At 42.6% G+C, this 15,287-nt stretch overlaps 1 protein-coding gene across 1 annotated transcript in view; it reads left to right on the forward strand.

Moving 5' to 3' along the window:
- The window catches only part of RYR3 (ryanodine receptor 3), a 691,732-nt gene that overhangs the window by 546,219 nt on the left and 130,226 nt on the right, over positions 1–15,287 (forward strand). The window contains exons 49-55 of the mRNA XM_060175180.1: positions 2,847–2,937; positions 5,064–5,204; positions 5,506–5,669; positions 7,370–7,448; positions 11,873–11,962; positions 14,409–14,555; positions 14,766–14,828. Coding sequence (XP_060031163.1) covers positions 2,847–2,937; positions 5,064–5,204; positions 5,506–5,669; positions 7,370–7,448; positions 11,873–11,962; positions 14,409–14,555; positions 14,766–14,828 — 775 coding nt within the window. The remainder of the gene's footprint in view (positions 1–2,846; positions 2,938–5,063; positions 5,205–5,505; positions 5,670–7,369; positions 7,449–11,872; positions 11,963–14,408; positions 14,556–14,765; positions 14,829–15,287) is intronic.

Here is a 15,287-nt window from a genome sequence, read left to right on the forward strand (position 1 = left end):
AGTTGGGTTGACTCCAAGGAAGCGATCCCTCCAATAGCAGGTCTCACTCAGCATGTCTTCCAGGAGCCCAGTTTGCTTTATTAGCCAGTTGTCTTCCACCTGCTTATTGGATTACTTGAAGAGCAACTAAGTAAAAACCCATAGCTGAGAAGATAGCATAATGGTTATGCAAAAAGTTTTTTATGCCTGAGGTACTGAAGGTCCTAGGTCCATAAACCAGAACTCAACAGTGCTCTGAAAATACATACATACATACATACACATACATATCCATACAGACATACTCAGAGCCCAGTCCACAGCTCAGCCGCCCCCCTCAAGTCAAAACCTTAGGGATTTGAGTGTTCAAACTGTTTACCATATAAATTCACAGTCATAGCAGTCCCAACCCTAAGAATAATAATCTAACAGTCATACCTAGTAGCAGCAATCTACTTTCAGATAGTGAAGGAAGCCCGTAACTGGCAATGAATTAAGCTCCCTAGAATGTTAGTTGGTCTTGAAGGAGAAGCAGAGCCTGAAAGATGCATTATAAGCCCTCTAGAGATAAATAAAACTTTACTCTGTTGCCTGAAAAGGACAATTGATGGCCCCGTTACTTGCGTGTGTCTCAACTCTCCTCATTGATAACAAAGGGACTCATGGGTTTATAGAGAAAGAAACTCTGATTACCAGCACAGACTCTATAATGGCCTGGTGGTAATGGCAACAGTGTTACCCTAGAAAACAGATCAGCCATGGGACCCAACATAAGCTATTTCTTCCAATAAATAATAATATAATTCTTGTTGTCAGTAAGTGTTGTTGATAAGACTGATCCTGCCTACAGATGTTTTTGAAGTAGTCAGACCTTGGTAAAATGAAGACTTTTTGCATGAAACCAAAAATAGAACTCCAAGTTCTATTACTTACTATATTCTCAAAAACTTCCACATTCTAAGCTCTCGTCCCATTTGAGTCCTCAGTAGAGTAAACTAGTTCTTAGCCATATTTTTCATTTATTTTTAATAACTCAAGTATGAGCAAAGTTAGAGATTTATTTTGCTCCATAATTTTATGCAAGTTAAGTAGTCTTGGGTGGTACTGCTAGCTAGCTCATCCATGTGAAAATTGAGGGTTTTTATAGTATCATTACTATGTTAGAGAGAGGGCCAATTGCTTGCTGCTTATTTTGACTAGCCCATTTTACTCTTTTCCTATTACAAGGTCAGTTCAAGGGTAAAGGTCTGAAGACAGATGAGTTTGCCTATCTACTTTCACACCCATCCTTACTAGTATGCGCACCTCAAAAACTTTCTTTGCTGATAGTGTAACAGTTGGCATGTGCTTCCCTAATGCCCATGATTCCTTAAGCATCTGTGAAAGAAAGCTGTGTGTTCATAAAATAAAGCATTCATGCCAAACTGTGTGCATGTGTGTGTGCATGTGTGTGTGTGTGTGTGTGTGTGTGTGTGTATTCTTTTCTGCAGAGAGAATCTAGAAGTTCCTCTGGATCTTATAAAGGCTTGATAAGCTCAAACTAAAGACCATTCCGTTGCTGTTCATCTCTCTTTTCTCTAGCTCAGAACTTGTTTGCACCTAAGACTGTAATTACTTGTTGCATTTTTGTCTTTTAAATAATTCTGGGGAAAAACAAGAGTTTTTGGAAGATGGAGTCTTAATATAAAAATTAAAAAAGAAAAACTTACGGGGGCAGGCGGTAGCACAGCACGTTAAGCGCACATGTTGCAAAGTGCAAGGACTAGTGTAAGGATCTTGGTTCAAGCCCCAGCTCCCCATCTGCAAGGGGTGTCACTTCACAAGCAGTGAAGCAGGTCTGCAGGTGTCTTTCTCTCCACCTCTCTGTCTCCCCTCCTCTCTTGATTTCTCTCTGTCCTACCCAACAGAAACAGCAGCAATGGCAACAATAGCAATAACAATAAGGGCAACAAAAATGAGAAAAATGGCCTACAGGACCAGTAGATTCATAGTGTAGGCACCAAGCCCCAGCAATAACCCTCGAGGCAAAAAAATAAAATAAAAACTTCATGGAGGCATGACTGTGTGCTGGTTTAAAACAAAGGTTTATTACATGGCAATTCAGCAGTATAGAAAGGTATAATTTATGTACAGCAAGATAGGCAATTATCAGCAGAGTAAGACTAAGCTGGGCCCATGAATCCATAAGTTAGTTTCTAGATTTCAACTACACATGTACAAGTCCCAGGAGAAGCAGCCACGTCAGGCACCACTAGCACGCAGGAAAGCAGGGAGCTGGAAGATCAGGAGCACAGGAACAGAGCATGCAACTTCTGCCTAGCATATGCTTAAGTCCAGTCCTTAGGTCAGCCTGACATCAGCAACAAATACCAACAGTGAGAAATTTTAGGATTGAATATAGTAAGCCAACTGGCCTTAACGTTCTCTTCAGATCAAACCAGTAGGTGGCCTCAGATTCCACCTATTGTAGCTCAAGCCTCTGGCAATTCAGAGGAGCAGTCCAGCCTTAGAAATGCCCACTGGTATTTTTTGTTGTTGTTGTTCTGTTCTTTATACACAATCAGTGAATCTGTTTTTAAGTGTGCATAGGACTTAAACCATCTTGTCACACAGTGAATGGAATTTAAATCTACGTATTTCACATAACTATCCTTTTTGTATTATAACTAAACTTAGTTTACAAAGTGTTTATCAACTGTGGTTTGTTTATCCTAAACCTTGTATTTCAGGAGCTAAACATTTTGAGACTTAACTTTGATGTATGGTTTTCATTAAATGCAGTTTCCTTTCCTTCATGCTCTTTTTGTTTGTTTGTTTGTTTAATCATTCTCTCCTTGTTTGTTTGTTTGTTTTGTCCCACACTACAGTCACCTGAGGCCTTCCATGTTGCAGCAACTCCTGCGACGTCTTGTTTTTGATGTGCCACAACTTAATGAATACTGCAAAATGCCTCTCAAGGTAAAACTCTCTGCCTTTACAGAAGTACATGTAAAATAGGGCATATTCATAATTCAGGGGACAAAATGCACATGAAATGGGTTTTGTTCCTTTAATTTGAGAACTAATAAGACCCAGTCCAGAAAACAACACAAAGGAAAACATTCGGGGCCGGGGGGGGGGGGGGGGGGGGTAGCACAGCAGGTTAAGCCCACATGGCACAAAGTGCAAGGACCAGCACAAGGGTCCTGATTCAAGCTCCTGGCTGGCTCCCCACCTGCAGGGGGCCACTTCATAAGCTGTGAAGCAGGTCTACAGGTATCTTTCTCTCCCCCTCTCTTTCAATTTCTTGAAAATTTCTCAATTTCTCTCTGTCCTGTCCAACAACAGCAACAGCAATAACAAAAACAACAAGGGCAACAAAAATGGGAAAAGGGCCTCCTGGAGCAGTGGATTCATAGTGCAGGCACTGAGCTCCAGCCATAACCCTGGAGGCAAAAAAAAAAAAAAAAAAAAGGAAAAGGAAAACATAGGGTGAAGCATTAATAAACTGTAGTCTATTTCAGCAGATCTAAGGACTCAGAAAGGGAGAGGTAGACGGGTCAATAAAGGGGACTTGGGGGGACCAGTGCCCTAAGGTGGAGGGAGGTGAGGGTTTAGTGGCAGGTAAGGTTTGCAGAATCCTCATCATGGAGAGATGTGATCTCCTTTGACAATAGCAGACCTAGAAACCAACATCCCCTCCGTGAAGCAATGTGGATGAAAAGTAAATTAATAAAATGAAATACCAACAGCAACGACAACAACAAAAATCAAACCCTTTTTGGGGTGTCAAGGTTAAAGACAGCAGAACAGTTAAATTGTTTAACTGTTCCTTCCTTCAGTTACTTTCCAATAACTATTCACTCTTTAGCAGAGAATAGTGAGGGTATTGGGTGCTTCCTGGTCCTTAATTAAATGTTCAGAATGTTTTTAATCTCAAAGACCTTTGAAGGTACTGTGAGTTTTCATTTCAGTACAGAAACTAAAATGCCTCTTTTCTGTTCCATGTGTTTTTACGCCTTTTCTCCCAAAAAACAACTTTTTTGGTTTATAAAAAAGTTAAGATCACAGAACCCCTCTAAGTGTTTCCATTCTTGATTTTCTCATAGATTGCCAATGTCCATGGCTAGCACTGGGGCACCAGAATCATCCCCCACAGGATGGCAGTGTTCTTTGCCCTTCTCTTCTGAGACATCTGATACCTCTGCCTGTTCAGAAAGGCCACACCTGAAAATGCTGCCTAACTACCCTAACAGAACTGTGACATCTTTTTAGGAGGATTTCAGGAAGCATCTTATTGGGAGTCACAGAATTGCCAGAGACCTTTAGATTTATCCTCACTCTCCATGCTGGACAGAAAACAGCTAACCTGTTATCAGAGGTTCCACAGAGCCCTCTGAGGGCTCATTATCTCCAACCCTCAGTCCCCAAATGTACACAGCTCAGCTTAGCCTTGCTTCCTCGGCAGGCCCATGGTATTTGCTGAGTTCTGGCTTCCAATGATGCATCATCAGGAGCACTCAGTAAACTTTTTATCTCAGAGCCAGAGGGAATTTTTCTTAGAGGACGTGTATCCCACTTGTTGGTATGTATCATTACCACTGTACTTCTTCCCTCTGTAGGCCAAATTGGAAATTCCTATGATATGTCTGGTATATAATAACCAATGTAGAGAAAGTTCTAGACCCACACCCTTCACCCTACTACACCTTCTCTATATCATAACACCAAGACATTTTCTGAAGAAATAAGCAAAGGTCTCAGAAGAAATACTTCTTACCCTTGACTGGATTAGCTCTCAGTGACTGCTTGGTAAGGGTGGCATTTTTTCACTTGCGGTGGATTCTACTTTTCCATAATTGTGAGGGGCATATTAGGAGACACAAGAATCAATCAGGCAGAGTCAGTTCAGGCTGAAGATCATTAGGCACAAAAGCAGCCCAGCTTCCATGATGCCTAAGGGCCTCTTTGCCACTAGCCTAGTCTTTTCAAATGCTGGTTTCACTCTCATAATGACGGCTCCCTCTGCTCTTCCCCTGCGTGCTGGTGATACCTGTGAACCTCCTCTCCCTCACTTCTGTCCAATCTTGTTCCCAACTGACCAGCTTCTGATGAACCATTATGAGCAGTGCTGGAAGTACTACTGCCTTCCCTCAGGATGGGGGAGCTATGGCCTCGCTGTGGAGGAAGAGCTACACCTGACGGAGAAGCTTTTCTGGGGGATCTTTGACTCCCTCTCTCATAAGGTAATGACATGGCTTCCTGGGCAAAAAGGAGGAACCACAGTGACAAACCCAGACACCCCAGATAATGATAACTAATACCTATTTTGCCTTTACTGTGTGCATTAGGAGTTGTGCTAAGTACTTCACAAACATACATGGCATTCATCCTTTCTCAATCTCTAGAATAGGAACACCCCTGATTTTGCATGGGAGAAAAGTGTCAGAGAAGTTGAAGTTAATGTGTGGGAGAGGAACCACCAGAGTGAGTTATTGGTATAGTTGTGGTTTCTGTACTAACAATGGTCCTTGTTTTTCCTTGCAGAAGTATGATCCAGATCTGTTCCGAATGGCCCTGCCTTGTCTCAGTGCCATAGCAGGGGCATTACCACCAGACTATCTAGACACCAGGATATCAACCACACTGGAGAAACAGGTCTCAGTGGATGCAGATGGCAACTTTGACCCAAAGCCTATCAACACTATGAAGTGAGTCTAGAACTTTCTCTAAGTTGGTACTCTGTTTGTTGTTGTTGTTGTTGTTGTTGTTGTTTTTCGGTTGTCTGTGTTTAGCATTCTAAAAGTAATGAGAGCTTTCCTACTCTCTGTTACTGCCACCATGGCTCACCATCTCCCTTGACAATGCAAGTCATATACAGCACTAGGTTTTATCCGCAACTCCTGAAGGTATAATCCATCTAGATCTTACTATGCGCTACATCAGTAATCTAAACTGATTTTGAAGGGTAGGTTGCTTTTATTGATTATAAAAGATGGATGCCTTCCACAAAAAATACCACCTGAGACATTGCTTGAGACCATTGTGACAAATGATTCAGCTAACTTGCTGCTGAGTTCTTGGACCAAATTTTGCACCCTTTATGAATGAAACCTGTACAGTTCTAACAGCATCATCCATCAAAACAAATCCATAAATAACACTCAGCTATGATCTAGCCAGTGCTCAAACATAATGGAACCTTATTTGAGAAACTGATCTGTTCTTTGCCATGTTAAGGAGCTAGAGAACTGAGGAATAATTCCACAGTTGTGCCTTTTAATTTTTTCCTCTAATGACTCCTTAACATTCCTGATCAGTGATGATTAGGCCAGTGACTAAATATTGGACAAAATATGCCCAATTTTGGCTGGTGACAGTCATGTCCCAGTTACAGTTCTATGCTGGAGGAGAAGAGGGCATACAGGCTTCAGCTCCATGTGATTTGAACTGGAGAGCTCTATAGCCACTTTAAAAATTAGAGAGTAGGATATCTTCAATGAGCCCATGGGCCTAGTTATTGGCAGTGGGTCTCAAGTGATAAGCTTGAGACATCCCATAATGATTCTGGGTCCATACTCCCAGAGGGAAAAAGAATAGGAAATCTTCCAGTGGAGGGGATGAGATACGGAACCCTGGTGGTGGGAACTGTGTGGAATTGTACCCCTCTTGTCCTACAATCTTGTCAATCATTATTAAACCAATAAAAAAAAATGAATCACATTGAATTGTTTTCTGCCTGCGCTCCTCTCACCCACCACAAAACTCAGATGCCAGGGAAAATGAATCTGTGTGGTTTAGTCTGATGACAAATGACAAATGAATGTTGCTGGCGACAGTCCATACAACACTCCAAGCAATGCATGACACTTTCTCAAAGGAACATGGAGGCACCATTGCCAACAGAAGGGACAAGAGCTGCTGGACTGACAAACAATAGGTGTCTACTGCACCCACATAATTCTAGTGTTTACCAGGAGTCACTAAACTAAAAAAGGTAGCCAGATAGAGTCTGTAAAATGGGTTCTCAATCTGGACCCATTGCGCTGCCATGAAATGGTAGGGCAGTAACTTTAGATAAAGGAGTTCTCAACTGTCTGTCCCAGACACTTCTGGCCCAGGAACTAAAATGATTCCTCAGGGGGTAAGGAAAGCCAGAGCATCCAAAAGGAGGTCATCTTTGTAGGAGATCCTGCAGAGATGTCATCTGACTTTACATGAATGTATTCCATGATTTTGCCACACCTTCAGCTCCAAAAACTAAGTGTCTAGAGCCCAGCTTTAGCTTTGGGGCTTGTTGGTTGATCGGCTCCAATGGCTGATTGTTGGTCCTGGCCATCTTTCCAGCACATCTGCCTGGTATACTTCAGGAGTTTGTATTTTTTTTTTCCTCTCTCTCTCTCTATTTCAGCTTCTCCTTACCTGAAAAACTGGAATTCATTGTCACAAAGTATGCGGAACATTCACATGATAAATGGGCTTGTGACAAGGTAGGGATTATCATCTGACTAACAATTGCTGGGGAGGGGGGGGGGCGGTGGAGAGGAAAAGCCCAAGAACATTAAAGGGTCCAATCCTGGGAATCTGCCTGATTTGTCTCACTGACAGTTTCACCATGCCTGGAGCATTCATTATTTCTGAGTAGCAATTTCGCAGGGTTGGTGGAGATCTGCGAAATAGGCAGCAACAGTTGTTGGTGTGACTTTTGTGTTTTTTAAGAAAATCGCCCATTCTGAACCTATAACTTTTTCTGTAACATTGAATTTCTTAGACTTTGTGCCCAAACCTATGTTCACATGGATTTAACATAAATGCCTCATATGAAGTGGCATGTTTTCATTCTTATTTTTTTATTAGTAGTGTAGCCCTAGACTAGGGAAAAGCCGAAATTGAAAGCTTTCGGGTGGTAAACCTGGTTGAGTGCACATGTTACAATGCATACAGCCCAGGTTTGAGTCCCTGGCCCCTACCTGCAGGGGAAAAGCTTTGAGTGGTAAGGCAGTGCTGCAGTCTCTGTGTCTCCCTCTCTATCTCCCCCTTCCTTCTCAATTTCTGGTTGTCTCTATCCCATATATAAAGATAATTTTTAAATATCATTAAAAAATGTTATTTTTAAAAAAGCCTTATCCTTGCATTTTTTGGGGGTGGGGGAAAGTTGGATTTTCTTCTGGGAAGGATATTTGTCTTTCCAGAGGAGGTATGGGTAGGACTTCTAGACATTCTCTTATGAATAAGCCCATCCATCTGGTGTTTAAAATTCCTCACCACAGGAGGTCAGGCTGCTTAATAAGTTTAATTGCTCTGACAGCCCTTTAATACTGGCAGGCAAAATGGGAGGAATGTGCCAAAGACATTCCAGCTTCCTATGGACAGCCAGTTAAAGATGGGACCATGACTCAGCTGCAGCTTGTAGATTTCAGTGACCCCCAGCCCCACAGCAAGGCCACAGGAAACCACCAGCATGTGAAATACCCTGGATAATGAGAGCCTGAGGCCACTGGCTCAGTCCCTGTGTTGATCTAGGCTCAGCTCTTACTCTTTCATGAGCCCTTCTAGGGGGACTGATGATAGCAGCAGTCATTGAAGCTGTAGAATGGGCTAATGCCTCATTATTCTGTCTGGGGTTGACAGACCTCCATCACAAAGAACCGGATGGTAAACACAGTGCTTGTGGGTCAGTCTCTGTTGCAACTACTCATCTCTGATATTGTAGCATGAAAGCAGCCATAGACAACACAAAAATAAAAGAAAGTGTTTGTGTCCCAGTAACACTGACTTTGTAATTCAAGCAGGCTTTGGCCCTGGGACTGTCATTTGCCGATCCTTGCCCAAAAGCATCTGCATTTTCTCTGCCACCTTTATGTGTACACATTTGGCCAGCCTGTGAATTAAGGGGGAAGGGACCCTTCCACACATCCATAGCAATAACCAGTCCATTGCCATGTGGATTTCACTTCACAAACCTCTTTAAATTCAGCTGTTTTCTCTACGCCATGGCTTTAGACCAAAGTGTCATTCAGCTTTGTCCAGATCTTGTAATAATACCTTCTCTCTGTCTGTGCATGTCCAATTTCTCCACTCACTTCTTCACACTGCAAGCGAGCCTTAGTTTCAGAATGTAAATATGTTCTACCACTGTCCTCCAGCCTATTCCTTCTCCTGATTATAGTCTTGTAATAGCTTCTCATTGCTTTTGCTATAAATGTCCCCCCCCACCTTATGATAGCCTGTACTACTTAATCTGACCTCTGAGATCATCTCTGCCTTATTTCCCTCCAGCCACATGCACACACACTACAGGTACCTAAAGTTCTTCTCAGTTGAAGCCAGGCAGTAACCCTCACACATGTGCAGACACTGCTCACCAACTTCTCCTTCAGCTCTCCAAGCATGACTTTCTAGGATACCACTTTCCCAGGTTTCTCAAACATATAGGTCCTCAGAGCCTCTTGCTTTTTTTTTTTTTTTGCCATCATTTACATTGATTTATTCTTTTTTTTAAGTTAGTGATTTAATAATGATTAACAAGATTGTAAGATAACAGGGGTACAGTTCCCACCACCAGAGTTCTGTGTCCCATCCCCTCCATTGAAAGCTTCCCTATTCTTTATCTCTCTCTGAGAGCATGGACCAAAATTTATTATGGGATGCAGAAAGTGGAAGGTCTGGCTTCTGTAATTGCTTCTCCGCTGGACATGGATGCTGACTGGTTGATCCAAACCCCTAGCCTGTTTCTTTCTTTACCTAGTGGGGCTCTGGAGAGGTGAGATTTTGAGGTTGTCTTCCCAGGCAGGTTAGGGTGGCATCTGCAACTTGGTGGAATATTATTGGAGTCTTACTCTTTTCTTTCACAATATTTCATAGAGAATTATAACCTCAGACTTACAGGAATTATAATTTTACATGAGCCTATACATTTATTGGCAATATAATTGATTAATTATATTTGATTATTAATTTGATTAATCTGTCTCTCTCTTCCACCAAACTCTGAGCTTCATGTTTGCAAGGAAACATGTTTGCTCACTGCAGAAAGGTGGGTATTAGTAATCTAACACAGAAAAATATTAGTTTCCCCCATCCTGAAGATGTAGGTTAGTCATTCTGGTATAGGTAGTTTCATACTGTGATGAATACAGAGTTAGAACACATTCAGGGAGGTCCTGATCTATCAGTGGGAGGACCAGGAACACCTCTTGAACAGGTTATGTCTATATGATGGACCAAAAACAAGTGTTTGTTGCAATACAGGGAGGCAAGTGTTTTATGCACTGTGGAAGCAGCAGATACTGACCCAGAGCAGCAAGGAAGAACCTACAATCAAGAACCTACAATCCAATATGGTGGGATCATGGAAATGGGCTAGGGAACAAAGGCCAAAAATGAGTCCAGAGAGGTCAGTGAGATCTTCATGGGAGCAGAGAGACTCCAGTGGAATCAGAAAGACTGCAGGGAATCAGAAGATTTTAAAGAAGGAAAGTGCCCTGACGAGGATGATTTCTTAGTTTTCTACATAACATTTCAGCCCCTTCTAGGTCTTCCTCTGCCATCATATTCCAGGACCTGCACCTCCCCCCACAACCCACCCCAGAGTTTTTTACTTTTGTGCAATACACCAACTCCAGTCCAAGTTCTGCTTTGTGTTTTCTAATTTTTCAGCTTCTCTTTTTTATTATTAATGATTTAATACTGATAGACATGATTGTGTGATGAGAGGGGCACAATTCACACAACTCCCACCTCCAGCATGCCAAATCCCATCCCCTCCACTGGAAGCTTCCCCTGAGAGTATGGACCAAAGATCTCTATGGGGCACAGAAGGCCAGAGGTCTGGCTTCTATAATTGCTTCTCTGCTGGACATGAGTGTTGCTGGTCGATCCTCACCCCTAGCCTGTCTCTACCTTTTTCTAGTAGGATAAGGCTCCAGAGAGGTGAGGTTCCAGGACACATTGGTGAGATCATCTGCCATGGGAAGACAGGTTAGCGTCATGGTAGCATTTTTCAACTTCTGGTTGAATGACTTATTTTTAATAAGGTTATAAACATAGCACACAAACTGAGAGAATAAGCTATAGTATTTTTTATTTTTCAGAGATTTTTTTTTTTATTAATGAGTCAGAGAGAAGAAAAAGCCCAGAGCACGACTCCAACACATACCAAAGACAGAACTTGGGACTTTAAGCTTGTGAATCCAATGCTTTATCTACTGTACTACCTGCTGTACTACATTCTTGAAAGACATTTGAAATTCTTAAACTTCCATGACTTTAGCAAACATGCATTTCTACAGTTTTGTTCTATGGCTGATGAGAAGGGATGTAAACCAAATCAGTTCCCTCTTTGTAGTTAAAAGGAAGTCTAGTCCACATAGTCTGGCCCAAGAATGTGGCACACGGGCCAGAGAAACATTGTTCTTGGGGGTCTTTTGAAATAAGGAGGCTGTCTTAAGTAAGTCAAGAAGAGAGGACAGCAAACAAAACGAGCGTTAGTAGGAAGCAGTCTTTAAGATTCAGGGGGCCGAGTGCCTGGCATGCTTAAAGGATCGAGTAGACATTTCTGGGAATTTCCAAGCTCTGTCACATTCCTTTATCTCATGTGTTCAGTGAAGATAGAATCTGGGATTGGGGAAGAGAGGTATTGGTGCACCTGGTAACGTGCACATGTTACAATGCACAAGGACCTGGGTTCAAGCCCCCAGTCCCCACTTGCGAGGAGAAAGCTTCTCCAGCAGTGAAGCAGTGCGTCTCTCTCCCTATCTCCCCCTTGTTCCCTCTAGATTTCTCTCTCTCTTTCCCTCCCTCCCTCCCTATCTATCTCTAAATAAATATATAAGTAATAAGAAATCTGGAGTTTTGAACTTATCATGAATTTCCTTAAGTGTCAAGATTATTTGAGCTGTAAACATTTCTACAGAGTCAGAATGGGTGGAAATATGGAATCTCCCTGGATGAAAATGTAAGGACTCATCCACTGATTAGACCATTCAAGACATTAACAGAGAAGGTAAGGCACAGCTTCTGGAAATAGGGGTTTTGCTGATTTTCCATACTCGGAAGGGCTGGGGAGCTGTGTAACAAATGATCTGAGGTTTTCAGGGAACATTCAGCCTCAAGTTTCTTAGAGACTTGCTAAGACTCTGTAAACTCCTTGGGAGCTGCCCAGTAAACTGCAAACCCCAGGGCCTGGTTCCAGAAGCCGAGACTCTGTGTCTGTATGGCTCTGAGATTCAGCAGTTAGAAAGAAAGCATAGAAAATTTAAAAAGAGAAAAGAGAAAGAAAGGAAGGAAGAAAGAAAGAAAGAAAGAAAGAGAGAGAGAAAGAAAGCAAGCATAGTGAGGCCAGCAAAATAGCTCACTTGTATAGTGTGCTGTTTTACCACATGTTCAGCCCAGGTTCAAGCCCAGTCCCTACCTCACTGAAGGAAGCTTCAGTACTGTGATCTATTATACTCTTCTCTCTGCCTTTCTGTCTATCAAAGAGAGAAAGGAAGAGAGGAAGGCAGAAAGAAAAGGAAGGGAGGGAAGGAAGGAAGCAAAGAAGGAAGGAAGGAAAGAAGGAAGGAAGGAAAGAAGGAAAAGAAAAATAATCATGGTCAGCACTTAGTGACTGGGTAATCAGTTCTTCTTCTTCTAGCGTTTGCCCTTCTTCCATAGCCAGTCAACAGCAAAGCTGTCAGGAGCTGCTTGTTGCTGGCTTTGAAAGTGACTGGGATCCATGTGGATTCAGTCGGCTAGGAAGGATCGTCAGTTTCCCCAATGAATGGGTACTCACGGGATGCACCACGGGAAGGTCGATCCAATGCAACCCAAAATCAGTAAGAGGTGTTATTAGGGGGTCAGGTGGTGGCGCACCTGGTGGAACACACTTGTCACAGTGCTTCAGGACCTGGGTTCTAGCCCCTAGTTCCCCACCTGCAGGGGGAGAGCTTCATAAGTGATGAAGTAGTGTTACAGGTGTCTCTTTTTCTCTCTCCCTCTCTCCCTCTTTCCTCTCTGTCTCCATCCAATAAATTAGAAAAAAACAGCATTAAAAAAAGGTGTTTGTAAATATTGAGCATAGGGTCACATATAAGCAGAGGGGTATGTTTCTGTAAACATATTGACCACCTGTAAAATTGAAGATAGCTCAGAAGAGAAAATTTTAAACTAAAGAAACGATCTTTCCTGGGCCAAGTGGTAGTATACCAGGCTGAGCACATATGTTATAAAGCATAAGGACCCTTGTTCAGTTCCCCCAGTTCCCACCTGAGGAGGGAAACTTCACAAGTGGTGAAGTAGTGCTGTGGGTGTCTTTCCCTCCTACCCTCTCTATCTCCTTCCTTCCTCTAGATTTCTCTGCCTCTGTCCAATAAATAATAAATAAATATTTTTTAAAAATTTATCTTGCCCAAGCACAAAGGAGAATTTTGAGCAGATGTATATTTTAATTGATTTAATAATGATTGACAAGTAGATTGAATAAGAGGGTCACAATTCCACACAATCCCCACTCTGAGTTCCAAACCCTCCACTGGGAGTATGGACCCCCAGGATCATTATGGGGTGCAGAAGGTGGGAGGTCTGGTTTCTGTAATTGCTTCTCCACCACTGGACATGGGCATTGGCAGGTCGATCCATACTCCCAGGATGTTTCTGTTTTTCTCTAATGGGGCAGGGCTTTGAGAAGTGGGGTTCTAGGACACATGGGTGTGGTCATTTGCCAAAGCAAGTGAAGTTGGCATCATGGTAGCATCTGAAACTTGGTGGCTAAAAAGCATTAAGATATAAAGCAGAAAAAATTGTTTAATAATTAGGAACCTAAAGGTAAGAATAGAGAAGAGAAGATTTTGGGTCTCCATTTTGGAAAAAGCCTAGGAAGTCTATTTTAGGTATATTCCAAGGGACTTTACTAATTGTTGCTTGAGCCCAACAACTAACATGCAAGTGGGCTAGGAGTATTATCTGGGGAGATGGTGTCAGAGTTGAACAAAGGACTAGAAAGCTGGATTAGGGAAGAGAGTAGCTACCAAATATGGAAAAAGTATATAAATACCATCAACTATAAACCCATCAATTTGATCTGGGGCCCATATTCAGCACAGGAGCCTGTGTAACCTCTGCATCCCTGTAGGTCTAAGCTCACATTCCATGGTCACAGATAGGAACATTTTAGGCTGCACTGTATTTTAACAGTGCTCCTGTATTAAACCAGAACATGAGGAGTCACTCTGTGGTATTTACTTCTCTTTAGCCACAAACTGTGGATAATGTTTGGTTAAGTTGCTCTGAAAGCAGGAAACTGTGTGCTCTTGTACCTCAAAATACTGAAAGACTGCTTGCTAGATTTCAGCTGAGATGATGCCAACAATGCACTGACCTAGTGGAGAAAACTAGCTCCAGTCTTTACTGTGGGGTTCTACCCCTGAGTGCCAGGGAGTACTCTGCAAAACTCTTCTCAAATTTTCTCCCAGGAGAAGGAAATTTATCGCTGGCCAGCTCGAGAATCCCTGAAAACCATGCTGGCCATGGGCTGGACTGTTGAGAGGACGAAAGAGGGAGAAGCCTTGGTCCAGCAACGTGAGAATGAGAAACTCCGAAGCGTGTCCCAGGCCAGCCAGGTAAGGCACTCAGTACCTGAGGCCAACAGTGGTCCCAGAAGACTTCAGTAACCTCTCTCTGAGGTATCTCAAAGACAAATCCAGTGCTGAGTTCTGGGGATCTTGACACACAACTTTATTATACCACATAATGGCAACTGAAGTTGGGGGTGCTAATACACCAAGGAAAACAGAGGCAACCCCATGATCCTGCCTTTGCTTTATTCCCAGGGCAACAGCTACAGCCCAGCCCCGCTGGACCTCTCAAATGTTGTGCTGTCCAGGGAGCTTCAGGTCAGTACTGACATACTTCCACAAAAGCCTAATGTGCTTTCTTATGGCTTCACTATTCCAGTGGCCGTGTTTTCCCTTTTACTCTCTTTGATGAGACGATGAGAGACAGAGAAGTAGAGATAGAGATAGGGAGAGAGAGGCAGAAAGGAGAGAGAACTGCAGTGCTCCTTTATTGCATGTGAACTTTCTCCACTGTAAGCGGGGACAAGGACCTTGAACCCAGGCCCTCTCACTTGGTAATGTGTACACTGTGCTAGGTGAACCATCATCTGTACCCTAACTTCCTTTCTAAATCCCCTATGCATGCAAAACATTAAATAAAATGAAAGGGAGAAAATACCTATTTCTTCCCAGGTCATCATAACAGGTGGCAAATAACTATATCAAAACCCAAAACAAAATTAACCATACCTCAGAGAAATAACTAGTAATAAAAGCAGTAACTAGGAGAAATAGCTA

This window comes from Erinaceus europaeus, chromosome 16 (genome assembly GCF_950295315.1).
Source record: "Erinaceus europaeus chromosome 16, mEriEur2.1, whole genome shotgun sequence".
NCBI lineage: Eukaryota > Metazoa > Chordata > Mammalia > Eulipotyphla > Erinaceidae > Erinaceus > Erinaceus europaeus.